This window comes from Anguilla rostrata, chromosome 8 (genome assembly GCF_018555375.3).
Source record: "Anguilla rostrata isolate EN2019 chromosome 8, ASM1855537v3, whole genome shotgun sequence".
In the NCBI taxonomy this organism is placed as follows: Eukaryota; Metazoa; Chordata; class Actinopteri; order Anguilliformes; family Anguillidae; genus Anguilla; species Anguilla rostrata.
This window is the reverse complement of record NC_057940.1, coordinates 42,746,067-42,773,851: the sequence shown is the minus strand read 5'-3', so window position 1 is coordinate 42,773,851 and position 27,785 is coordinate 42,746,067. Positions and strand designations below refer to the sequence as shown.

Genomic DNA, 27,785 nt, shown 5'->3' with positions numbered 1-27,785 from the left:
CATTAATTATATCCAGATTATATCAAAAGGCCAAAATCAAGATTGTTTATTTTCCCCACTTTGTACTACGGTATTTTAAAACATCTGCAGTAGTCTGAGATTCAACATTTAATAAACAGATTTAAAGACAGGGTGTAGCTTGTGAACAAAATAAGGCGTTGCATGTACCAACAATATTAAATCATTTGTGACTTCAGACGAATGTTGGAAACGGATACTTTGACCATTCCACCAGCAGGACTTTATTTTACAGCTTCCAAATGGAGAGCTAAGAACAGTGAACAAAAGCATATAATTTATAATTATAATAGCTGGATTTACAAAATTTAACCACAGAGGGGTCACAACCACAGATTCCATAAGGATCTACATTGAAAATGATTTGTTTCTTCCCCTTAGGCCTTTTTCTGAATTGGTAATTTGTATTCTGGAAAAAAAAAAAAAAATTCTTGATACTTAAATACTAAGTACATTTTCAAACACAGGCCCTGCTTTTCATTAATTAAATAAATCACTTTTTTAAACAAAATGCTAATCACACCTTTATAAAACTCTGAATACACTTGCAAGTAATTCAACTAAATTATACATTCTCTTGCTATTTTTGGTGAGGATCAAAGTCAACCCTGAACTATCAAGCACTCACATCCCTGAATATTTATACCTTCTTATTATGGTACAATTAACTTTTCCCAAGTCAATACTTTCCAATGAATTACAACCCAAATAACACTATTTTTGTATTCTAAAGGGAAAAAATAAAGACAGAATTTCCTTAGAGGCTGAATAGTATTACTGAACTACTTGTGAAAATATCAGACACAGGCACAAAGACTTGTCTTCATCAAACGGTTATTTGGAATGCCGTGTCATTCTTAAAACCTGCTAACAAAGTGTCATAGTCAAAATGGTCATTAGAAAAATAATTCGTTGAATAACTGAATTCCAAATACATTAAAATGACTTGAATAGAAACCAGTATATACCTCTGATACTACTTTGCAGAAGGGTTAAAGTGCAAACAAAGTTCTGGAATGGAATGAAGAGACCAGTAAATACTGTTTATATGATGTTACAGTTTAGTCATTTCCACTTCTTGGTTATGCTGTCAAACTGCCTCATTGTAAATGTGCGATTTCAACAATAAATGATTTCAACAAGGCTGAATTATGAAGGCAGTTGGCAAGATAAAATGCATCCAACCATTTTCCAGTCTTAAATTATACACAATTTCATTTTATGAAAATGTCTTAAAGCACTCAAAAGGTACATTGTCTAGTGCTTGGCAAATGTATGCAAAATACCATGCAGTATGCAAATAGTGCAAATACACAATATAAATAACTAAATGAAATCAATATTCAGAAAAGGCAACCTCAATTTTCTATTGCAAGACCCCTGATATTTAACTTAAAATTAAGCCAAAAAATAAAAATAAATACAAATAAATCAAGACATGAGGCTACAGCACTGCTGCCTATGGTACTTGTAGCCATAACAAAAGATACAAAATAAGAGCAATGATAATCTGACGGAGCAGGGGTATATATTCCTAAAGGCAACAAAGCCAAGTTGAACAAACAGAAAAAAGCACATGGATAGGCAGATTTTATGGACGGCTACATCAATATCAGAATTCTACAGATGCACAGATTCAAGTAAGAACGAAAAGGAATACAAATATACTGAAACTTCACTTTGGGCAGGCAGTGATGCAGGATAACTGCACGTAGTCCTCGGAGAGCCCAGTCTTTCTTTAATAGCAAAGTGCAAAGGGCTGGTGTCTGAATGTTGAAGGATTGCACTGACATTTTTCCACATCCTGTCCAGTCATTATTGCTGCTAATTCACAGCAAAAGTTAGATTTCTCCTCAAAAATAAACGATATTCAACTTTTCCTCATTTAGAGAGGCTATTGAGTGTCGGGAATTACGTGATTTGAATGGTCTGTCCTGGATCCCCTGGTGATGACTCTTGGAAGTGTAAAATATAGTAGTCATGGACGTACATGAGCACGGCGATTGGCTGGCCAATGATGAGGGAGATCCACACTGCTGCATTGCCATAGTTTCCCCTTAGAAATCGGCCAACGAACCAGGCCAGAGGAATCTGCAAAGCAAGCACTGAAAACTTAAAGATTTCAAAATATAATCTCACACAGATACATATTACCAGCATTACTAAGGATTAATGCTTTCAAGATAAACGGCGTGCAGTATGTCAGCAAATGCATGTAAAGAAAGGAATATTTCCCATGATGGAAGAGGGACGTTCCTGACCTGAGCCATCATGCCCATGAACGCCCACAGACGGAACATCTTCAGAGGAACGCTCACCAGGTACTGAAAGGGACCAAAGGACAGATGAGACCTTCAGTGTGTGGATCTGTAGCCGCAGTTTGCAGCTAACCTCCTGCAGGGATTTTTGCAGATGCTACTCAGGCTGTGAATTAATGTCGTCCCCTCTGAAGGTGAACATCTGAATATACATTAGAGAGGATTTCTCACAGGGGTCCTGTTTCTCTGGGCCTGATCAGTCAACGGGCAGCATGAAGAACAACGTTTATTTAAGGAGACGGATGTCTCCATTTGGTTTTTTAATTTTGCGATCCTACCTTCCTCTGACATTGACCTTCCTCCTCAATGTAAAGAATTCAACACAAATGGATGTATAGCTTCAATGTATAGCTGTATAGCTGTCGCTGTATGTATAGCTTCAACATGTATACAGAAAAGAACATGTCTGCCTTTCACTGTGAAGGGTGTACAGTCTGTGTTGGTGAGCCACACCTCACACACAGGTGGAGTCACGGAGAGAGAGAAGCTTGGGACAGGACTGGATCTCTCCACTGCACCTGGTTGTGTTTAACTGGCTCAACTGCTGTACACGAATGGAATGCTTAAAAAATGAATAAAATTCAGCAAGAAACCTGTGATTCGCTGATTAGCATGTGCTGTAGCAGAGGGCTAAGGGGCAGACTGCTGTTTGTCGGGATATGTTCATTTTAATGAAGATATTTTATCCAAAATATGCACTTGGTTACTAGCTTGCTAACACCAGCTCTGCAGTAGCTAACAAAATAGCTACCTAACTACCTAAAAATAGCTAGCTAACGATCATTTATCAAAATTGTTGCTTGCGAGCTAGCTAGCTTGCTAACAAACTCTCACAACTATGGGCTAGATAGTCTGGCATCATTGAAATAACAAGGGCCGTGAAGCTAGAAGCCAAAGACACTTCTTGAAATTTTTGGTTGCTTGCTAGGCCACCAACAGCAGCTTGACTGTAGCTAGTTACACCTGTCAGCTAGCTTGATAGCTAGTCCTTGTTATCTGAATGCCAACTACCTACCTTGCTATGCGACTACTAGCTAGCCAACTCAGCTTACCTTAATGTAGTGACAGCTAGGCAAGATAGAATCAGCTAATGTCAGTTTAAGCAAGCAGATAAACCACAAGTTATGCAATAAAAATCCTACGGTAATATTACATAAGAAATAGCTTTAAAGGGTCATGGAGAGGCAAGAACTTATTTGATCCAGGAAGCAGTAGGCCCTCTGTTCAGCATACAATACAGCACCAATAAGCAATAATGTGTTAATACTTCTTGATTTATAAGATGTGAGTTTTAGACCACAGATTTGAAAGTACAGCAATTGCAACGGCAAAGTAAATTTGGCTAAAAACTGGTCTCATCTCTCATTTACACAACTTTTCCACACTCATTGTGTGTGCATATATTTATATTATAAACACACTACAGCCACTATGTGTACATGGGTACATATATCTACAGCTCTACTGGTTCCTGGTGACATATCTTACTCATTAGAAGTGAGAACATTTTTTTAAAGCTGCAACTTACAGACATAATAAAAGGGAAAAAAAAAATTCATTGAAAAAACCAGGACATCCAAATATAAAATGCAGTTATATGTAATGGAGTGGGAACAGGATGACAGCACACCACCCTCTCGAGCCTCACCTCGTGGAAGAAGGCGGAGAGAAGAAAAACTGCGGTCTGGGCCGGCCACTTCCTGACACCCCTCCTCAGCATGGGCTTGTAGAAATGCCTTCAGAGAAGAGAGGACCAATAAGAGGGGCCAGCCAGACCTCCATTAGCCACAGGCCACAGAATGTGACATGAAGGCTATTTTCAGTGCAGATGCTGAACCATACCTTTGAGAATAAACTGTACTTACGGACTAGAAACTATTTCCCAAAGAAAAAGAGTATGCTGTGCGCTAAGACTGCAGAGCTGTGCGTTGATGATATATTAAATATCCACCACTGTGTTGCACAAGATAACAATACTAAGCACTGCTGAACAAGCTAGCGCAACCAGACCAATGCACTCACCGGATGCACCACTTGTGCACAGGGATGTTCCAGTTGGCCCAGAAGTATGTGACCGTCTCCGAGTTCCTGCAAAACAGGTAGACTGCTGACTCCATGGAACTGTCTCAACGGTAGCTGAATTTATGTTACTGTAAACACAACAAGGCTGTGAAAAAGCATACAGCACTGTGATGTGTACTACTTTTTTTGAAAATGGTGTTGCCTTTTTAAAAATAAATAAATCCATGAGAACTTTTGTTATTTCGGAAAGATGAATGCAAAATCTTGTGCAGTTAATAAAATGTGTTTGTAATATTTAGGCCCTGGTCCAAGTAACACCATGCACCGCACATTATATGCATTTAACTGTCACTCCAAGCAAAGGCAGTAATAAATAAATAAAAACTAACCTTGACCCAGGGATGGACTGGGGTTGCAGGGGCGTACTGAGGCCTAATTAATTACAGGAAATCACTTGCATTACCACTCCGCACTTTAAGAGGGTCTGGCATGCTTGAATATCTGCCTTTTCAATTGGCTTGCGATGTCTTTACTTATTTGGGCATACTTACTTCTGCTAATCTTGATGGTCTAATTAAACTTAATGTACAGCCTGCGGAAACTAAGGTTAAAAACAATCTCCAAAGAAAAGACGGTCGCGCTTGCCAGTTTCTCTAATAGCTTCAGTGGCTATTGTAAAAACAGAATGCATTGCCATGTTTACTGTATCCAATACAGATGCTTTCTCTGGTCCCTTTCTACTTCTTTAAAATAAGTGCATAGTACATTGTGTAAAATTATTTGGATAATAAACATACTAGGCTGAAACTGCAGAAACACCCGTTGCTGGTGAGAAAAGGGGGACTAGCATTGCCTAATCTGTTGTGCTATCACAAGGCTTCAAAACTGTGATTTGCCACAGATTGAATAAAAAAATAACCACTCATTTTTTTAGACTTGGAAAAGATTTCTGTCTCAGATTGCCCAAAAGTTCAACCAGAAATAAAAAGCTTTATAGTGAATTGTTTTGTTGTTGAAATCTGTGCAGTGCATTTCAAGACATTCTGGAATAACAGTCAATATTAATTTTTTAGCTCCCTTTGTAAATAATCCTGATTTTGAACGCACGTGTTTGGATGAGGGTTTTCAGGACTGGAAGGCTGCTGATATCACAAGAATTCAAACTCTGAGGGTGAAGAACTAAATCATTCCAGCGATTACAGAAATAATTTCTTATTCCTCATACACAGTTCTCCCACTATGTACAAATCAGGAACCTAAATTCAGGAGCCTTAGATCTAAACTCTATCCCCAGTTACAAAATGGGTAGATATTTTAATTTGCACGAGAATATTTTTATAAAAAGTGCCAAATCTATTACCAGCTCAAATAAATCATATGAAACACAATATAGGATAATTCATGAATTACACATAAGTCCCTATATATGCTGTAAATATGATACAGTATTTCTATCTCTGAGCTTTTTTGCTACCGTAAGTGTAAATGTGAATCAGGCACTCTTTGCCCTTTGCTATGGACATATACTGTAAATGCTTCTTTTTGTTCATCTCTCCATAAAGAAAGAGAGAATTTAGGTTTTCAAACAACTATAAGTTCAATAAAATACATTTTGAGCTGAAACCCAAGGACAGGTCCAAATAGGAGGCTAGGCTAGAGGAAGCCTCATCAACCTTATCAATAAGCTATAAAAAATTGACGTCCGTGCTTCCGTGAGAATGACCTATAGCGAGGAACATTACCCAATTTGAAAAGGGTGCACTTCCCTTCCAGCAAATCCAAGGAGAGAATGGATGACAGTTACCTGGTGTTCATTTTCGTTTTCATTCCTTTTGTGTGTCCATGATTAGAACTACAGCTTGTAAGGAGTAACCTCTTTTTTATTTTAAGAATTGGTATGTGTATATAGAGACATAATTAGCGTATATATTAATGTATTCATGTAATGTCTAGAATGTATGCATCACAAGTATGTGGGTATACATATCAATATTAATATTTGCCATGAAGGTATATGGGCGATATGTGTTAATATGCATATTCAGTATGTTATTATTTATTTATTTTTAATCTGCCCTCAATCAAATAAAAAAATATTTGTCATGTATGCTCATAATTAGAGCACTTATCAAGAGATACCCACTGTATCTCATAAGAGCAGTTATACATAAGTTTTGTTAGCCTAACTATTAACTTATGTTAATACTCCGATTTATTCATCTAACTTCATTTACTTACTTTTTATGTGGAAGTTTATGTTCGTTTGACTTCTTTGTGATGGACCTAGGGTGGATGGTGGTTGGGGGTAGATCTGGGCTGAAATTAACTGATGTATTAACTATATTATTTTATGCACAGACCCCTGCGATGCCTTGCTTGGAAAGTTCAATAAAAAGAAGGGAAAAAAAGACTGTTCTCTTATCATCACTATTTCAGGCCAATAACAGCACTTAAGCCTTTAGTAGAATGGCATCCTCTGGGCAGAAGCTATGAAAAGAGACCAGTCCGGGAAGGATTATTTAGGGAGATAATCTTTGCTTGTCTGAGGCGGTGTGTGTCTTTTGGTACGGTCAGTACAGTCCTTGCCACCAGGGGGTGCACACCCGCTCCAGCATAGGCGCAGGCAAACAGTTCAGTCGCCGGAGCGTCTATGACTCACCCCGAGCTGGGTGAGGGGTGTGAGAGGCAGTCTGGGAAACCAGGCGGAGGACTGGCCAAACTCCCTTCTGAGCATTTCAAATTATGAATAGCACATCTTTTAACAGCTCATTACAGGAAAGTGAAATATTCGCTCGTATCCGTAATCTGCATCCGAGAGATGACTCTGACATTTATCATGGACCGCGGTAATAAACTAAACAAAGCGGGGGACGAAATGTTCTGGGTTTCTGCGACTAGGAAGACAATTTCTCAAACTAAATTGCATTTTTTTTCCGCCATTACCCCTCCATCCCCCGACACTATTCAATATAGCGTGGTGTACCTGAAACCTGTTAACTGTAAGTGGATATTATTGTGATGCCTTGGAAAAAAAAAAAAAAAACTTACTGCAGCAACAACTTCAAGAATACATCAAGGATAATTTTCTTTCTGTATTACCCTTTCATTTCCACTCAGCCCCTATATCTCTCACTGCCCACCATCTAATGCCACTTGGGACGCAACACGCATTATGCCGTAGGTCATTTGCTGGAGTCAATCGACAATGTTGATGTACAAAAGGATTTTTCAGTTTTTGCTTATAATATTCCAGAATATTCTTTAAAAGATAAGAGTGAACCTTAGAACATTGGTAAACTTTGGTTTTTATTTGAAGGCAATTACTTTTTTCCCAAGGCTAGATGCCCAGTGCCCTTGCTGATTGGGTGAGTAGGTCTGCACTTGACAACATTTACACTGTATTTGACAGTGCAATTTCAAGTTCTGACATTTTCTCAGAACACTAAGCTAGCCAATGACACAACACGCCGCAAATTTGCTCTGTACTGTGTGGAACTGTGGCCGATCACTGAAGTCATCCAATTACAAGGTTTTGAAAGTTATGCAACATCAGAGTCAGAACCACTACTATAATTTAAGCCATGAAGGAATGACAGATTGAGAAACCGGCGATTTGGATCTGTCGCATATCAGGTTTTAGGATTATCCCTTTTGAGAGACAGACAATATAATTTCATCCGGCAAACTCGCAGTGTCACTCATGATGTGGTAGCGTGCTCTGTTTGACCACAGGACTGATCTCTCTGTGTCTGTCTCCCCTCCCCTCCTCAAACATCACAGGAACATCCTTGGGAAATTAGAGTCACTCTGAAGGTCTTCTAACTTGTGTACAAAAACTCGGGGGAGTCCTGGAGTTCTCTCTCCGTTGAAAGTTGTATTACTTTATTACTTTAAGACACAGCACACCAGAATTATTGGGGGTCAGAGCCCCAGCATGGGTAAAGAACACACAAATATCATGTTCCTTTTGATATTAAGTTTGAATGCAATCTGTGACATATAATTGAATGTCAATGTCTTAATGTCAATATAGATAATGCTTATTGAGGCCTGATAGTTGAAATATATATTTTTAGAAGCATTTCCAGTTTCAATTGGAAACCAACGTGGTGCGATTTGATTACATGGACAATATTTTGCCTGAGGGTGGAGATTAGAACTGGCTGGATTCAACAATTATTTGTCTACAAATATCACTTCTGTTGTTAGAATCAGAAGTAAACTTAAGTTATAGCAGGTTGAACTTCGTCTTGAGATTAGACATTGAATTTTTTTGTGTAATTTAATACATTGCTTAATTTCAATCTGGTTGCACATTTTGATAAAGGCTGATCCAACAAGTTGCTCTGTCTATCAACAAATTAGGCTATTTAATTGATAAATAATATCTTTAATAATAATTACCAAATTAAAACAAATAAATATATTTTATACCATATGTTTTAATTGTCGATGCACTTGTGTTCGGTATTCAGAGTGCTGAACGTTATAGCTGATAAAACTGCTTGAATGAGAACATAAACATATTTTACTCAATCCTCACCGTCATGACAGTTCTCACACCTGTTCCGTGGCACTAACCACCAGAGGAACTCCTCTGTGACAATCCAAACACGAAGGCTTTCGTTCCCTTTCTTACATCTTGTGCTATTTATCTTGACCTCGCATTGGTAACCATTGGCTCCACGATACAGTACTAAACACGCACTACGCAGGCTGCACTGAAGGAGTGGCTGGGCGCCATCGACACACACGAACAGGACAGTGAAGGTAAAGCGTTTGCACCTACCACCAGTCCCTGTAGAACTCCCTGTCCCCAAACTGCATGAGCTCAGCGATAAAGTTCATGGAGGAGTGGAAAAACCAGTAGAAAAAGATGAGCCAGATTAAGTGATTGGGCACCTGTTGGGGTAGAGAGGAGAAGGACACCCCTTGTTTTTAGACTGCGTTGACTGCTAAAAGAAAACTCACACCGTACACCATAATCACAATATGAATGACTGTCATACACTTTCTGATTATTTTATGGAGTCATATAATGTAGTGTAATATACAGACAGAAGAAAATGGAACATGACAGAGAAGCATTCTGGTGCAATGGTGTGGGGTCCCACAATACATTTTTCTACGATTATGCAATGTTTTGCCTCTGATATGCTTGTGTAACAACGGTGTCAGATTCATCGGGAAAAACTGCTAATGCTTGCACCCTCTATGTTAGGGGTTCACAAACTGGGGTTCGAGACCCCTGGAATCAGGGAAGAAACTGCATGTTGGCCCTCAGCAGAATAGACATAATTGTTCCCCTTTTAAGAATATTTTGCTCATATCTCCCCTTTTCATTAATTACATAGTTATACACTTAGAACTGCAAGCACATTGTAATGTATTACACATTTATTTACTACTAAATACAGTGCCTCACAAAAATCACTCCATTATTTATGTACATGTCTGGTATAAATTCCACATAAAAATCTCATTTCAGGCAAGCTTTCATGCATTAGTGTGTTAAACGGCTATAGCACTGCATACTGCTGTTGGTGTTGGACAACGGCGTCAAGCATCAAACCGTTTTACTGAGGTGGCTGGGTGGTGGGTAGGGGGTCTCTGACCCAGAGGGGGGTGATTTCAGGGGGCCTAGAGATGAGAAAAGCACGGGACGTGCTGCTCTGTGCCACGGCGCACACAGACCGCACTGGCCACACGCAGCGGTCCATGACCCTGTTATACAACACGCACACTACCTGTACATGTTGCATAACTAAAGTCACTCTTTTCATTTCGCCAATTCGTCAAGACCTTTCAGCGCTTTTGCTTCTCCCTTGAACCTACTGCGAGTTTCAGGAGTCTTTCTATCATTCTGGAAAAGTCCATATCCTGCAGGGACACAAAGACAGCGGGTAAGCAACGAGGAGCAAAGAGGCGTTGGAGTGCGTGCGCTCAAACACTGAAACTGCAGCTTACCTGGAAGGGTTTCATGGAGTTCTGAATAGTCGGAACCATCCACTGCGAATAAGAATTTATTAATACATGTAACTTTCATACTTGTCTACATGAGGAAATGCTAAATAATGTTTGATCCTTGAATAAAAGAAAAAATAATCAGTACATTCTTAATAGGTATAAAAGAAAAGCACACAGATTTGTTATCGTCTAAAAGCAATGAATGAAGTGGTACAGAGGTGGCAGGGGTAAAACATACCTGCTGTATTAATCCAACCAACAACTGCATGAAGAAAAGCTGAAACAAGGAGCATTTTGCATCTTTAATACAAACAGTACAGTAAACCACAAGGTCCTCCTTAACTAAATGAATGAGATAAATCCTGTATGTGCAGACACTGGTTTAGACTGGCTTCTGGGCCCATTGATCTTTGCACATTCTGTTTAACACCATCACACAAAAGCAAAGCACTGCAGTGGAATCACCCCACGCACGAGCAGCCATCTTTGCTCTGAACTGCGGTTTTGCCTGAGCTCAGGCACAGAGCGGTCTTTAGAAACTCCAACTCCACTATCTGAAGATCGAGCACTACCTGTAGATTTTCTTGCACAAAAGTACGAGTGCAGGAAAAACCCGCTTTTAACATTTACTTGACGTAGCACGGTAATCGTTAACCGCTGTTGCGGTTAAAAATCCGCTGTACAAATCTGATGCTGAGAGCGTACCTGCGTAACACAGTGGATAAGAACACGCGTTAAGGAATTACCTAACGCAACGGCAAACACGTCGCGGTGCCGCTCTGGCACCACTCACCATCTCGAAAAGCCTCCGGAGCAGGAAGCGCTTGCGTATCCGCGGCGACCGCGGGAAGTTGAGCTCGTAGCACAGGGTCGGCACGCACACGAAATAGTACAAATCTGAAATCACATCAACCCGTTTCAACCGTTAACTTCGGCCAATCCCCTGAAAGGACCGGGACTCAGAAATACGATTTGAATCTGTCTGAGGTCACGCCCTCCTGTCGGCCGCTCACCTCTGTGTGTGAGGTTGCCCGGATACGACACCTGGGCATGCGCCGCGGCGCCATTGGACTTGGGTACAGACGGGCCTGTGGAGGAATTTATGGGCAAATCTGAGTTGGGCCATTCGCAGCCAAGAAGACCGACTCTCGCAAAAACAGCAAAGACAGATTCCCCTTCCAGCCACTTGAGGGCAGCACAGTAAACGTTTAAAGAATGCACTTACTGCACATCGCATACGTGTATTTGTGAGTCTGTGCGCTCAAAGGAAAGAATAAATATTTAAACAAATAAAGAAAGCTTTTCACAGTAAACAAACCGAGGGGCATACAGTGAAGCCTGAGAGGAAGTGGGTCACAGAAGTTATTTATACAGAAGTTAGTCATAAACCTCATTACGCTCTTTTATTCCTCCGCCCGTCAGAGGCCACGCGGGAAGGTCATCGTGATTCCCTGCATTAAACACAAGCCCCGCAGGCGAACGGGCTCCGAGCGTCATCCTCGCTGCTGAGTGGGAGAAAACCGAGCGCTCTGCCACTCCCGCACCCGCCCCCCCCTCCTCCCCTCCCCCCCACACCGCACCCGCCACACGCACGCCACTGCGTCACGGGAGCCGCGGCTCAGAAGCCCGCGCGGAGGCGCTGCGGCGGGAAGGGCGGGGTCGGGTTGTATCGGGAAGGGGCGGAGCCGGGCGCGCTTACACGACTGGGACCTGGACAGGGTGCGGGCTTTGGCCTGCCTCATCTCCCGGCACCACTTGTTCACGTCTCTGTAGGAGTAGAGCTTCAGGAAGAGGACGGAGTACACGCCCAGGGCAAAAACAGCGCCCACTGCAGGACACAGAGGGAAAAACACCAATACAGCCGTGAGGCACGTTGCTGACATTAGGGCACGGACACAAATGTGCAGCATTACGTCATACAGTACATTGCATCAAGTTTCCATGAGGCTACAATAGTACAAGACCAATTTAAATAAGTGAACCAGTTTGATTCTGAGGCCATTCTATAACCTACAGGGTCCAAGTTAAACTATGTGGTTGTTCCCTGCACTTGGAACTGTACTTCCCTCTAGGGTTTTCGACACACTTGTTCCTGGTTTTGGTTATACAGTTTGTTGTACGTCGCTCTGGATAAGAGCGTCTGCCAAATGCCTGTAATGTAATGTATAGCATTTTGCAGCGAAACACATGACTGAACTGAACAAATACAGCACACTGAGGACATACAGGTAAAAACAATAGGGCACAGAAAGTGCTAACGCAACTGTATCATAGAATGGACCAAGCACCATGAGTGAAGATAAGGAAGGCAAATCGGTAAATTCACTGGTCCAGAGATATCGTTTTTGTGAAGTGGGGGAATGGCGCCGCACCCTCCGAACACGGGACGTGAGAAGGGGAACGGCAAACCGAACAAGCAATGGGGACGCTTGGCGCGGCTCCCGAATCTGAGGCCGGCCGCCGCTGCTAAACCAATAGCGCCCCGCCGCTAAGCGCTAACAGCCTCTCTCCTGGAGAGTCAACAGACACAGAGGCGGGACCGACCTGGAGTCATGGAGCTCACCGACAGCACCACGGCCGCCGGGAAGCAGAGGATGGCGGAGAGGTTGGCCGCGTGAAGGAAGGTCCCGAAGCCTTCGGAGAGCGCGCCCTGCGAGAGAGAGAGAGAGAGAGAGAGCGCACCCTGCACTGCGTGATCCTCAAAAACCAGAGCAACGCAGCGTCCGCGGAAAAGCGACGTTCACACCAATTACGGACGGAGTAACCAAAACGCGTAACAGACACAATCTTAATTGAACTGAATCTCACAGAGGCTGCTCAGAAATGCAATTAGTCCGCTTTCATCCCCGCGCTTAGCTTAGCATATTACGGCGCGATACTTACCACTGATAGCCTCCTCTCTGTGTACAAAGCTGCCATTATAAACGCATTAGAGACTGGGGGAAAAAAAAGAAGAAACAAACAGATTATGTTTGGGCACTCAAACATCGTCTGCTTAGCACTCATTACACAATCCTTAAGATACATTGGGCAGTATGAAATTATTCATACTTTTATTGCAGAAAGTATATTATTCTCTAAGCTCAATTACTGAGGTCAGACTCAGATAATAAAGTATATGGTTCTGAGCTCCCACCCTGACACCTGCTGTACAGACTAGTACTACGCAGGCTAGAGGAAATTCACAAAAAACCCATCTTGGCTAAGAGATATCAATTTCTAGGGGGGGCTGGTTTTAGTGGAAAGATTCAGGGGAAGCTAGAGGACTGTGTAACTCGGAGGTTGCAGGTTTGATTCCCAGGTGGACATTGCTCACTGCGCCCTTGAGCAAAGCTCTTAACCTGAATTACTTCAGTAAATATGCACCTTTATAAATGGACTGTATGTTACAAAGTAAGCTGTGTAAGACACACTCGTGACATTGTCCGCTAAATACCTTGTGTATTGGAATGAATGACATGTGGCCATCGGAGTAAAGTGTCTTTTCTGATGAAAAGTACTGGCCCCTGAGCCCCTCTAAGCTCACCATTTACCTACAGACTAGAGAATACCCAGCATAAAGCACGCAGGCATGGACCCGAGCACCCCAGTGGCCTCGAACTCTTTGTTCATTCAGATATGCCCTTTGCAAACAGCTCTTTCAGGCGCAGGGCGAAGTTGGACCCTGGTCACGGAACAGATAAAACTTTCCTTCGGAGAGCCGAGCGATTTCTTTAAAAAAAAAAAACACAAAATAAAGAATGTGCTTCGTTCCTTCTTGAAAAGGTGATGTTTCCGATAAGCCGTTGTAAGGGAAGGGATTTGTATTTCTCATTCTGTGATTCACTGCTTACCCTGAGCATTAACCGGCTCAACGGTGCCAAGCACCCTGAGGAGAGACAGTTTATTAATGTGCACAGCCCAGCACAGCATAAATCACCTACTGAGGAACTACCTGCATTTTTAAGACTGAGCTGTTTCAACAGACAGTGTGAGCAGATATCAGAACAAATATATAGAGGGGATTGCTCCACACAGTAAAGAAGTGTACATTTGCTTGTTTGGCAATGCCGATTGGGATTTATTTGTTTAAACTGCACTGCATTTCCGAAACAAACTGCCCGGGGCAACGTTTTCCTGTAATGGTAACCTTGGCGATTTCAAAGTTGAGACAATGAACATTCGTCCTCAATCCAGACTCGGGAATTTACTGCGTAGGCTTTGTTATTTTGTCGCAGCTGCAGTTTCGCTAAATCTGCGATCACCAAAACAAACTCAAAAACTGCCTCTGTGAACAAAAAAAAAAAAAAGGGAACTGTCTAAAAAAAGAAGTCGGAGCCGAGGACAAATGCTGATTGGACGCGGGGCTGGGGTCGGAGGGTGCCGCCCCGTGGGGAGGGACAGGCCGTTTGTGCTGGAGACAGCCGCGGCGGGGACAGACGTACGGCCCTCGGCCCGCTCTCGCACGCTCGCTCCTCAGCGACAGCGGCAGCGCGGCCGTGAGCGATAACCTCCCACCGCCGGAGGAGCGCCGGGCGCGGCCCGGGCCGAGGGGCGGCGACGAACGTCCCCCGCAGGGGCGCGGCGCACGTACCGATGACCAGGCATGGAGCCGGCCAGCTGTAGGGGTCCTTCAAGAACAGGGACACCACTTGGATCGGGTCCACTAGTATCCCATACCTAATTGGAGAGGGAGAGAGAGAGAGAGAGAGCAAGAGAGAAAGAGAGGGAGCAAGAGTGAGAGAGCGAGAGAAAGAGAGTAAGAGAGCAGAGCGAGAGAGAAATAGTCTTGTGAGACACCGCTCCTGAACAGCATTTTACTTAAAATGTCAACTGTTTTCCAGAAGCCAGACAGATGCAGTGAACGGAAAGCATGTGAAAACAGCCACCGGCCAATGGTAATACAGAGATGCAGCAAGAGGAGGCTGCTGAGGAAGGGCCTCTGGGAAAACTGCAGCAGGCCTCAACACCGCGAAACTCCACTCCGCAACATATGGCCCTCCCAGCATGGCTACCGCCTTCCCCACCCTGCTCCTTCACTATAAAATCTCTCAGTCAAATGGGAACCTAATAACAACTTCATCCCTGTACGAGCAGAAAAAGATTATCTGCCTTCTAGCTGTACTTATTTGCATTAATTTCCCCTGCTGCTTCCTCTGAAATAACACGTTTGAGAGAACAAAACTGACGCATTATTTCACCACTTCTTTAAGGCAAGAGGTTCAGCAGTGGAAATCCATGCGGTTCTTTTGACCTACGGATGAATAAAAGGAAAGTTCTAGAAGCACTGCCTGCCCTGGTAGGCAAAATGGGGAGAGAGTGTGAGAGGAGGGCCGCGTTCCATTCAAGTGCGCAAAACTTTAGACGTACTTACTTAATCAGGTTCTCCAGGAAGAGGCGTGCATTGCTCAAGACCTGCGAAGACAGAGAGGAAATTGTGTAATGGCAGCTCGGTCTTTTTGGGGGGGAGGGGCGGGACGGCACTGCATTGGACGGTTTTGTCGTTATCGCCCGGCCGAGAATTTCACATTTCAGGAAATGCCACATACATCGCCTCAAGTCTGCAGCGAGGCTCCTGCTATCGAAACATCGAGAGATGTGTACTTTGATAACAACGGATCAAAGTCTCCCAGCGTGCGGGACCTGAAAATCCTGCCGGTTTATCACCGCAAAAGAATGGCACTGATACATCTGGAGATTACGGGCAGGAGTGAGAGGCAGTCAACCAACGGCTGTGTGTGTCACGCAATTTTATGGCTTGTTAGTCTTCAACATTAAGGCTCTGGATAAATGAAGCAGTCTGCAGCAGACTCAAGGAATCAGCTCGTGTGTGTGCTACTCTTTTCTGAAAGTGTCCAAAACGCGCAGTACACAAGTCGCAAAAACAAAGGCAGGCAGGCAAGCGCTACAAAGAGCCATTCTGTGGTGCTGCGCCTTTAATCATAAACTCGCTTCTCTTGCAGAAGTTCAATCATTAATAATGTGCAATCCACTTGCTCATCAGAGAGACAGAGAGAGAGAGAGAGAGACAGACAGACAGAGAGAGAGAGTGAGAGAGACAGAGACAGAGAGAGAGAGAGAGACAGAGAGACAGAGAGAGAGAGAGAGAGACTAAGCAGACTTACTGTCAGAAGGTTACAAGTGTAAATTGTGTGTATGACATGTGGAAACACAGAGCTGATTGCTGGTGCAGAGGCCTGACCTTGTTTATGCCATGTGGTCACCGATGCGCCCCCACAGACACACACATTTAATTGGGCCGCTGGTTGTTGGGAGGGTGGGGGTGGGGTGGGGGTGGGGAGGCACACTTTGGCTCTACACTAATCTTTGTGGGCTCCTTCTCACAGCACCTTGGCTGCTGTCAAGCAATACAGTACATGCGTAACCCTGGCAACTACTACCGGTCCCCATTAGTCTCATGCCCACCGCTGACAGCTCCGAGTCTTTTGCACTTCATTGCCATTCAATCAAGCGGCAGCAAATTAGGAACTAGAAAACATACGCAATACTTTGTGTTTTACACAAATGCACAGGGCACTAATCTTTAAAAGTCTGTAATGGCAGTTGTAATGGTGGAAACACATGTGCACCCTCAGTCCCCTGATGGAAAACCTCTCATTGCCACACTGGACTTGAAGGGTAGGCCAGTCATGAAATTTCAAAACTCTAGGTTGCATTTTGAAATTTCATGACCCTTGGCCACTTCAAAGATTAGATTAGATTGATGACAGTAGCACGCACAGCTAACTATAGACTATATTGCACTCGCTCGCACAGAAACACCAATTACAATCCACCAGCTGGTGAACACGCACCGCGAAATCTCTCATTAGGCGACTTGCACACCAGCCCATTTTTCTGGAATACACACTCCACATTGGACGTACACGGATAATAAAGACCTACTATTGATCATCAGCACTGCATGACAATATGAAGAAAGAAATACAGATCACTCTCGAAACAGAGTCAAACGCCCTTGAGTGTAGTGAGGTAGAATATCAGTAACTTCTGCCGCTCCAACCAAAAATCCTCGGACTTGGTTAGCTTGGTTTATTTTCATTGATGAAAAAAACACATCTGGAAGTGGACATAGGCTATTCTTTTCACACCAAGACTAGAAACACTTGATGACACAGTGCTTTGTGGGGAAGTGGACCAGCCCAAATTCTGAACTTGAGAAAACGATAACCCCTACATGAACCCACACACCCAAGTTTAAGAAAGGAAAGCAGGAACTTCTGTAACCTTGCTCATTGAGCGTGTGAGCTTTAAAACAACTTTGATTCCTGAGGTGGTATAGACTCCCTCCTAGAGATTGTAAACCCAGGTCAAACACTTGAGCAAAGTCCAGAGACCTACCTGTAGCAAAACATCTGTGGAAGACGTCGTCATGTGTGCATGCGATATCCCACAGCAGCACCATAAGCAAGATCAAATTTTAATGAAATGTTATGACATGAAATTCATAATTTGCAGACACTGCATGTACGCAGAGAGTTTGCGCTTATAATTACTCAGGCTACATTGTTACACACGAAACATTTGCCCGTTGCTTTCGCGAGCTACACTACAGAACGTCAGTGTGGAGGACTTTCTTCAGCGATGGTGTGGTCTATTCATTCGCTTGAAGATCCATTTTTTTGCTGGCAATTTTCCACTTTGGTTCAAAAAGTTTTCATTATTGCACCCAAAGACTCTGGTAAGTTCTGCGAGAATATGATGAAAGTTCAAAGTATATGAAAAAGCTATTCAGATGTCAAAATGATCTTGTTTCAAAGACTGGATTAATAGCAGCTTTTGAAATTGAAATCCATTCTGTGGCTTTGAAGAAGACCAGGATGGCGGGAGTCCAGACTTTACTTGAATTCAGAGGAGTCGTCTGTTGCAGTGTGTTTATTTTTAGATGCCATGAGACAAATTAAAAATGTATATAATGCAGGAAAATTAGAGCCAACAGCACAGAATGGCACTGAAAGTACATCAGAATGATCAAAACAGCCTTGAACTTGGCTAGCGTGCATTGCTAAATGGGGGAAAATAATTGCCGAACACTTAATTATACTGTGAATAATGGTGGTCGGAATCTCCTGCTGTTGTCATACATGACCCAACTTCAAAGCTGAAAATGAAAACCTCCAGAACAGAGGTCATCACCACGCTGACCCTTCAGTCACGAGGCTCAGGGCTTAAAAAAGGATTTAAGATGTCCGTCAACAAGGCCGGAGGACAGAGCAGGGTCATCCTGTGGTGTGCCAGCACACCTGGCACCGTATTTAACAGCACACTAGAAGCTCAGCTTCACTGACTGTGTAAACCCCATCCCTCATCCATGGGGCGAGGCTTCAGTCGACTGAATCAAGGACTTCAGAGACCACGGCTGCCGCGTAGCCCAGGGAGGGTGGGGTTCACTCAGCAGGGACATCCCCGTCTCATCGCACAGGGACTGCTCTTGAAATGGCGCTCCTGTGTACTTCCCCCCACGCGACGGCTGCGCAGCTCAGCGGCTGGGCTGCGCAGTTAAAAGTAGCTCTGCGCTCCGTCGGAGGACGCTAACAGGAAACGGTGTAGTCAGAGGAGGGGCATCTCAAATGTGGGGAGACTACATATTTGGCCAATCAACATTGAGAAGAATTACTATTTAAAAAAAAAAAAAAAAATTATTTTAAATATCAACATTTTTTCTCACACTTGACTCATGGGACCTTCTTCAACAGTCAGACACACCCTAAACCCAGTTTTCAATGAATAATTAAGAATAATACATATCAGCTTAAGAGTCATTTTCAAAGTTTCACAACAGTACAAATACGAAAACTAAGAACTTATACCTACTCAAAGTGTGCAAAAAGCAGTCGAAGATAAAATTATTAACACAACAGGGCTACTTAAACAGTTCTAAAGAATTATTCACCAGCACTAGACGTAAAATGACAGGCAGGGACCAGTGCACTAAGCCAGAGGCAAATAAATGGAAATTCGAGTAGCAGAGACAGAACAATGTTTACAAAGATAAGGGGGTAAATATAGAGGGTAAAAAGGAGGGGGGGGGGCAACAGTTGTTTGTTTTTTTGGTGACTTTTGTATCGAGTTGGCTGTACACTTGAATCGCACCTGTTCACTGGTTATTGTGAGCAAGAAAAAATTGGCTCATCTTCAGAACGGCTGAATACACTGCCAGCCCCGTTCCCAGAGTCTCTGTTACACTCCCAGTCGCAGATTTCCCCGAGGTCGTCAGTTAAAGAGGTCTGAAGTGACCCACTTGGTCGTTGTATTTGAAGCAGCGACATTTCGGATAAACAAGCCCTATCCTTTGTTCAAAAGTCATTCTTTTATCATTAGAATCCTTTGTGTCATTATTATAAGATCTTCGGCTTGAACCTAGAGCCCAGGATATATTTTCACGGTTCGGGCAAGATAAGTTCATGAACAACACAAAAAGACTCCTTAAAACTTTTGAAAAAGAGTGCTCTTTGGCAGGAGACTGTTATGCGTTGGCCGAGACACGCTTGGCAGGACGGGCTTCCCCAGTTTATGGGGTTAAAGGTCAGTTGGCACTTGGGTGAAACTCACATTCTGTTGGCATTACATTTTCTGCCCGGTTCAGCACACAGTGCCCATGAGCGCTGGCTAAAATTAAAGCCTGGTGACCTGATGGCAGCTAAAGTCATCGCTGTTCACATATCCAATACTAATGGTGCGCTCACATCACTCTGCAGAGTCTGAGAGAGATGCAGAAAGTTTGCAGAAGAGTGAGATATTAAAAGTGCATTATTTGAAATCATGCCCCACTTAGAAAAAATGTAGGCTATAACTTACTTTCAAAAAAGAGCAAAAGAACAAGAACAACGCTGATCAATGGGCTATGAGTGCAAGAACATGGACACACAAGCATGCGGGCATGCACACACACACACACACACACACACACACAGACACAGACACGCGCACACACACACGCACACGCACACGCACACACCTGGGTTCGAGTTCACAAACATGGCCAGGGACTTCCAGACGAGTTGCGCTCTCAAATAAATATACTGGCTGCTTGCGCATATGCGAATGTTAATATACCTTAAACCTGTACAGTCAGAGAGATAAGGTCATTTAGATTTCACATTTTAAATAAAAATGAAACTAATTAATGAATTAGTACTATTATTAATACTACTACTACTACTTCTAATAATAATAATAATAATAATCTGCTCACCCCACAAAGAGTGCTAAAGTCTGAAATAATAAATCATGCTCAGAAAGCTTTGGTGCTTATGGACAGTTGTGTTCTGAGTGGTGCATTCTTGGCACAATAATCAGCTCAGCAATTTTTCCTTGTTCTAATATCTACCTTGATGTCACAGGTGAATACAGAGCAATGTTCGTTGGTTAAAAACAGAACTTGGAAGAAAAAAAAAACCTGCCTGAATGACAACTGGTCTTGCACAATCCAGTGGCTTCTGTCTCTTCTATTATCTATCTTGGCAAGCTAAGCATGTACATGCAAAAACAACTGATAAGGAAGCAAGTATTTTTGCATTGTAAATAAGATACGCAAGCGTGCATCCACAAAAAGCCATTCTTGCACACAAGCCAGATTTTACTTTGCTGTAAGTCAACTGTATGATCACAAGCTAAAGAAATAATAACAGTGTTAATGTCCTTCACGAAATGTAAAGTACCATTTTCTAATTATGATGTAGGGCCTAATTAAGTTAAGATTTATAATTTTGCCCCAGGCCATTAATGCAGGTGTTTTTGCTTTTCAAAAGCCATTGAAACCACAGATAAAAGGCCAAAAACACGACTACAGCATGCTGTGATAGGTCCAAGTACTTGCACAGGTAGTTTCCCAGTAGACAGAGGGAATAATGGAAACTCTGCCCAAAATGTCTGCTTTAGGCCTCTAACATGATGCTCTCAGACACTGGATACATGAGACGACCCCCTCCACCCCAGAATCCTCAGGTGTCACGGCAGTCCCCTGTTGTCACAGTGACATGCTGAGGTTCAGCAGCAAACGCAGCACTCACCAGCATGACAACACACCAGTTGAGGATCCCTCTATAGTTGCTGTAGCCGCTGGCTGAGCTGAGCAAGGACTCCTGCACGCTGTGACAGCTAGCAGACAAAAACACAAACAATAAAAAACTTTAAAACTCACGAAAAGGAAAGGCTAGCACTAATACCCCAAACCTCAATAAGATTCCAAGGTCTGGAGCTACAGTACAAAGAGATCAAATCTACTGTACAGTCCCCTGTGGAATAAAGAGAGCTCAGAATCTAATATTTTCCTCATATCCAAGACAACAATATCCACTCTCCTCAAGTTATGAAACTGAACTGTGCTGTTGCAATACCAACCATGCTAGCCTTCTCCACTAACTTCTGAACAAAGTTTTCATTATTATATGTGATTGTTCCAGGATGCATTAGGCTACATTATCACAATTATGTTCTTTATCTTATGATTAATAACATAAAAAGGTATCAAATTAATATGTTTCGAAGAATGTCAAGAAAATATCAATTTAATAAAAGTAACAAAAAGTAATGAGCCAGTAACACAATTTCTCTCTGTACTCCAGTACATTTGATATGAAATAAAATTAATAAGTTAAAGAGCAGACAATCAGCTTTAATATGAGGGTATTTACATCAATACTGGGTAACCAATGTAAGAATTACCGTCCTTTTTAGATGTAACTAAACAGTAATTGGACATTTGACTGCCCAGCTGATTCTTGGCCAGTTGTGTGTGTTTGCATCACTGTGTGTTCATGCACAAGTAAGTTAAAAAAAAAGTATTGTTAAGAGTTGATTCTTCATGAAGAGTTTGCATTTGTAGTATGTTGCTATTCTCTCAACATGAGGAACAAATAAGCATCATTGTCAGTAAAGCAGGCCATCATGAGTGAAAATCAGAGTAAATCCGCTACTATTGCAACCCTACTATAAGATCCCTCTCCATATAGTTGTGGACAAACTGTTCTTGCTGACACAGTCTGATCACATCCTGCATTGACACTGTCAGTCACCTGAGGAAGAGCTGCTCTTCTGTTCTTCCTTACATTTTGCACGAGCATCACGGTCATTGAATGTACGCTTTCGGCCACAATTTCCGACCCTATTTACTGACGTCTTTCCCATAGACCTTTAGGCACTGTTCCTATTGAAACACTGGCCGGTTGAGCAGTCTTTGTGACCGAAGCTCCGGCCATCTCTGCCCCAATAATGAACCCTCTTTCAAAGTCACCTAGATCTTTTCCTCGGGCCATCTTGATCTAAAATCGAGGTCAACTGGGCCTGCTTAATATACATGGCACAGAGCATGACAGGATGTTTTAATTACTTAATTGTATCATGCAGTACACCTGTATGGAAGCATCTGCATGCAATGTTTCTCCACTCATTTATTCAGGGTTTTCCTTAAATTTGTCACCTGTCTGTATATATATATATATATATATATATATATATATATATACACACACAAACACGCAAGCACACACGCGCGCGCACACACACACACACACACACACACACACACACACACAAACTTTCTACAGTAGTTACTCAGGTCTCTCTCCTGATGTTATGAACAATGGACATTCCGGAGCATTTCTAAGATTTTTTTCCTCAAAGGAGCTGGACTGCATGGAAACTGCAACATGCTAAATCAGAGGATCCAACTCAAAGTCAGTGATAAACAGACACCTGCTTCAGTGGCTGTTAATGCTGACTAATTTAGCCTCATTCGGCTTCTGGGCGGGTCTTAACTTCAAGCCCTTCAGTGCTTCTGCGATGGGAGAATCCAGAGATTCAACACTAAAACTCAATGCAATTTGAAAACTAATTAAGCCAACATAACTGCGAGCTTGCCTAATAATAACTATGGGGGATTCAGATGCTAGGAGAGATCAGAGATGTAGGCTAAACTTTATTATTTCCCCCGCTAAAAAGAATGTGGAAAACTTGAAAGAAAATGCGGGTTCATATGAAATAAACTGACAGAACAGGGACGACGTCAGTATTTTTCACATCATAACCCAGATTTAACCGAACTACAACACATTTTAAGAAATAAAATGATGCCATTACTTATCTTTTTTGTTTCTAAAACAGTCTGGCGATGAAAGATGACATCACAGCCTGCCATAATGAAGAGTATGATGTCACAGATGCACAGTGAAACAATCCTCACTGAAAACAGCTGGCTTACTGTGGATACTATGGATACACTTCTACCTCAGTCTCCTCCAGACAGCACTGATGAGTGCTGAAATCAGACTGAAAAACTGTCAGTTGTCAGGTTTGGCACCTCTGTTGGCATTATCTCTGCCTTCTGCAATTTATTAAGCAGATTATCATATTTCCATATTTAACTTTTGTATAGGTCAATGTTGGTTGGATACCGCATACTTCGATAATGATGTCATTCATAATGTGTCCTTTTGCTGCCCCTTTATCCTTGCCTCATTTTCCATGATTGTAATTAGTTGTGTATGTACACACACACACATCCCTGTAATGTATAATTAGCTAACATGTCAGCCTGAATGGTATGGTCAATCTGTGCTATTGCTGGCCATATAACAAACATTACCTCTGATAACGAGCTACACTATAAATACAATGTGTTTGAAAGGGAACTCTTTTGAAAGGCTGAGCTTGCCAGCTATCAGTGAAAATGACAGCTCATCTGCTTCTGGAGTCTTCTTGTTGACAAGTATTATTTTGGGAGAAGCGCGATCCACACAAAGATCATACATAATACACGATTCATTACCTGTGTTCACTATCAGCCATTGTGACACAAAAAGAAGACCACAGATGACAGAAAGGCTATGGATCGTTGGGTGGAAAGCTTGTACAGTAATTGGTGCTTAGCCAATATCATCTGGTGCTGGTGGTGATTAGTTAATTAATGCTACAGTACTTCTTCCCAACCTTTATCTCACAATTCCATTTATAGTTCTTGGCTCATTGCCACAAATAACAACAGCTTAAATTATTGGAAAGATGGAACACAATGACAAAGTTCTGTGAGAAATGAAAGGGAATAATACTATTACATTACATTACATTACAGGCATTTAGCAGACGCTCTTATCCAGAGCGACTTACACAACTGTTTACATAGCACTTTACATTGTATCCATTTATACAGCTGGATATATACTGAAGCAATGCAGGTTAAGTACCTTGCTCAAGGGTACAACGGCAGTGTCCTTACCGGAATCGAACCTCGACCTTCGGTTACAAGCAGTTCCTTACCCACTGTGCCACACTCGCCCAACTATTTCTGTTGGTTATTTGAAAACCAACTTTCTGAGTAACTAAGGCAGTGCTGGTAAGTTCACTTGAATGTTTCATTCATATATTGTACACTTTGGTCAGTACTCTTTGGCCAGTAGCTTCACTTAACATATTCATATTAGTTGACTTTTATAGTGTGGTGGAGTAGGTCTGCGATGAATCTTCCATAATCTTCCATAACCGTGCCCAGCTACATAGCCCACCATGAGACAAAATAATGCAACGGACTAAAGACAAAGGTCCCCACTATGCAAAAAACTATACTCTCTTCTTGGCACTAAAGCATTACAGCAATTGTTATAAGACAGGTGTTGATCCTTTTAACTTCCCAAGCCTTTAAACTGCTTCGATCAAAGCCTACAGGCCACACTGTGTTTGGCTCTTCCATAACACGCTACATGCTAGTTTAGACCCACTAGTGGTAATGGCACATGTGCCATGCCCCAAAACATCATTTTAAAACATTACAATTTTGCCATTTTCCTGCTTGATTTGTAGAAAGAACACTGCCTGAATTACATGCAAATGCGTACATTTTTTCAGTGTTCATTGTTGCAGGGCTGCGGTCATTACCAAACAAGTGATACATCAAGGTATGAAAAAAAAAAACATGTGGATGCACCCATTAATGGGTATTAATGCCTTCCAACTGTAAAGTGTTGCTACAGCAAGATTGCACCATGAGCTGCTCTTACATGTGTTGTACTTGTCTGGTTCATATACGTGTGCCAGACCCCTGTAGTGCCACAAAATTTAGTAGTTCCATGAAGTAAACCAAAGCAGTTTAACTACCCATACATGCTTGAAGGGCCATTGGCTGGGTGAATAATTAACATATATTAATGGTGCATATTGGCTTTAAGCTTTTTGGTTTTGTGGCTTATTCGCTAGTACACACGTTAATTAGGACTACCCCAAAAAAACTACGATTCACTAGAAGTAGATCATAAACGATTTATTTTCACCAAAAGGTTGTACTAGAGAAAACAAAGCAAAATAAAAGACCTGATCTATGTGCAGTTTACAAAGGTGCATATTAGGTCTCACCAAGTGCAATCCTAAAAAAACTTAAGAATCCCCTTGATGTCTCAGAATTTCCGTGAAATTTTCCACAAAGAAACATCCAATGTAGAGGTGGATATTACATGCATACTTGAGATTTTGGTATCAAACATTTTTTAGAAACTTGAAATTAAAGCAAATATTTTGTGGGAATTTTTGGCCCATAAACCTCATGAAAGGAATTTATGTCCAAAGACAGGTTATAATCAAAATAAATGTATATTTTGTTCATGAATGATGTTTGTTACTTTAAAAAATAAATTAATTAAAAAATGAATTCACATCAATGCATTATAATAATAAATGTATTTATGCCGGTCATTTGTCCCAGACGAAGTATTAAATACTCCCTTGGGGACTTTAAGACTCACAGCAGTTCAGTATGAACAAAAAAGAATGAAAAACACTTTTAGACTATAATCTGAAAGAGACAGAGACGTCCCACCCACCCAGCTCAATGTCAGCTCTTTACAGTTCAGATAAAGAAGCATATCAGCTCATTAACCAAGGCAACATTTCCCTTTCATTTACGACGGCTTAATGCAACAACACATACTTAAAAGCAGAAGTATGAAACGTGTGCTTCGTTTAACTGTGCCATCTGAAACGAATACACGCAAATGTCTAGACAATCACACAGTGTTGTAATGCAATTTAGTTAGGCCATATAGCTACAGCGACATTTAACCTACATCAAACGCTTACAACATTGGTCTAAGCTTCTCTGAGTAAGTTACCGTTACACAAAGCGTGTCGTTTCAAAGATAAAGTGTCTTTATGCGATGTCCCATACCCGTGCATCACAACCTGCCATTGAAACCAATGGATCTATGTATACATTATGAATATTGTGATTCTATTACGCAAACTAGTATAAGACGAAATGGTTAAATACTGTTTAATCGGAGGAAGCCAGTTGGATGTTACTGGGTTTCTGTTCCCATTTAGCCTATAAATAGGAAGTCTGCCACACAGTTACTTGGCTAGATAGTTGCATTATTATACAAAATTCCCTCACAATCACGAAAATGTAACTGAGCTAGATGATGTGAAACTCTTGCTACGTCAACAGCATTGGCATATAGGCTACAAATAAGATGGCACGTGATTTATTTCATGCGAAACCAGGCGACCACCTTACCTGAGCCTATCGTAAATGCATTCATGTTTTCCCTTTTCCTTGCGTGATGCTGAGGGTGATTCTGGTGCCTTTGGTTCCTTTACTTTACCGTTGTGAATGGCCTTCGTAGCGTCACCTACAGAATCATTCTTGTTCCCATTCGCCTGTTTCAAACCTGCCCCCCATGCTCCAGAGACAGTGGTTCTTCTTTTACGAGTAATGGGGCCTTTCTCATGCCTATCGCCCATTTTCTTCACTAAAACGCATTAAATCTCTGCATAGCAATGGGAGTTCAATTAGTCAAACCTCTACGTTTTACCAAGCTATGAAACTGAATACCATGGGTTAGCCTGGTTGTTCATAGAGAGCCTTCGTTGGTACTGACGTTGACAACCAAAGGTGAACAGAGGTAAACGGCGAACCAGCCAGCTAGCTAGTTTGTACATTCGCTCCGTGGGACTTGAACTGTCCCCTTCGAAGTTGAGAGAAATATGGACTTCTGGGAGTTGAAGTTTCTACAGAAATATATTACATTCTTGAGCTCGGCTAAGTTAGGTGTAAGTAAAAAAAAAAGACTTAATTGAAAATGTGTGCCTATGCTAATATTTTGCTTAAATAGGAAACCCCCAAAACAGTATCTTACATATATTTCAAACGAAACATGTTTTATTTGATTGATGTTGACTAGCCATATTAGTTTTGTAGCCTAAATACGACCACTGAAAACTAGTAAAACTACAAAATATGATTCCCCCTTTCTTAATTAATATTTGAATTATTGACTAATAGGTAACAATCTTAAAAATGAGATGAAGCTGATACTGACAGGTATACGTTCCTTAAACGCATGTAGGTCTCTAACTAAAAAATGTCATTTTATTTATACAGCTGTATGTTGTAAAATACTCTCGCGCGTTATGAAAAGTCGTCGTTTTGGAAATAATGTACCTATACTGTCATTTCGAAGATTGAAAATGATT

At 41.9% G+C, this 27,785-nt stretch overlaps 1 protein-coding gene across 1 annotated transcript; it reads right to left on the bottom strand.

The window, feature by feature from the left end:
* Positions 1-218: 218 nt before the first annotated feature.
* On the bottom strand, positions 219-27,281 carry dgat1a (diacylglycerol O-acyltransferase 1a). Its single transcript, XM_064348368.1, has 17 exons — positions 26,827-27,281; positions 21,338-21,425; positions 15,679-15,719; positions 14,899-14,984; positions 13,209-13,261; positions 12,870-12,975; positions 12,025-12,153; positions 11,339-11,413; positions 11,119-11,222; positions 10,564-10,602; positions 10,326-10,367; positions 10,194-10,238; positions 9,148-9,260; positions 4,359-4,424; positions 3,985-4,072; positions 2,280-2,342; positions 219-2,109 (listed from the first exon to the last, which is right to left on the bottom strand). The coding sequence occupies exons 1-17, from the start codon at positions 27,051-27,053 to the stop codon at positions 1,930-1,932; spliced, it is 1,545 nt and encodes a 514-aa protein (XP_064204438.1). The 5' UTR covers positions 27,054-27,281; the 3' UTR covers positions 219-1,929.
* Positions 27,282-27,785: the final 504 nt, after the last annotated feature.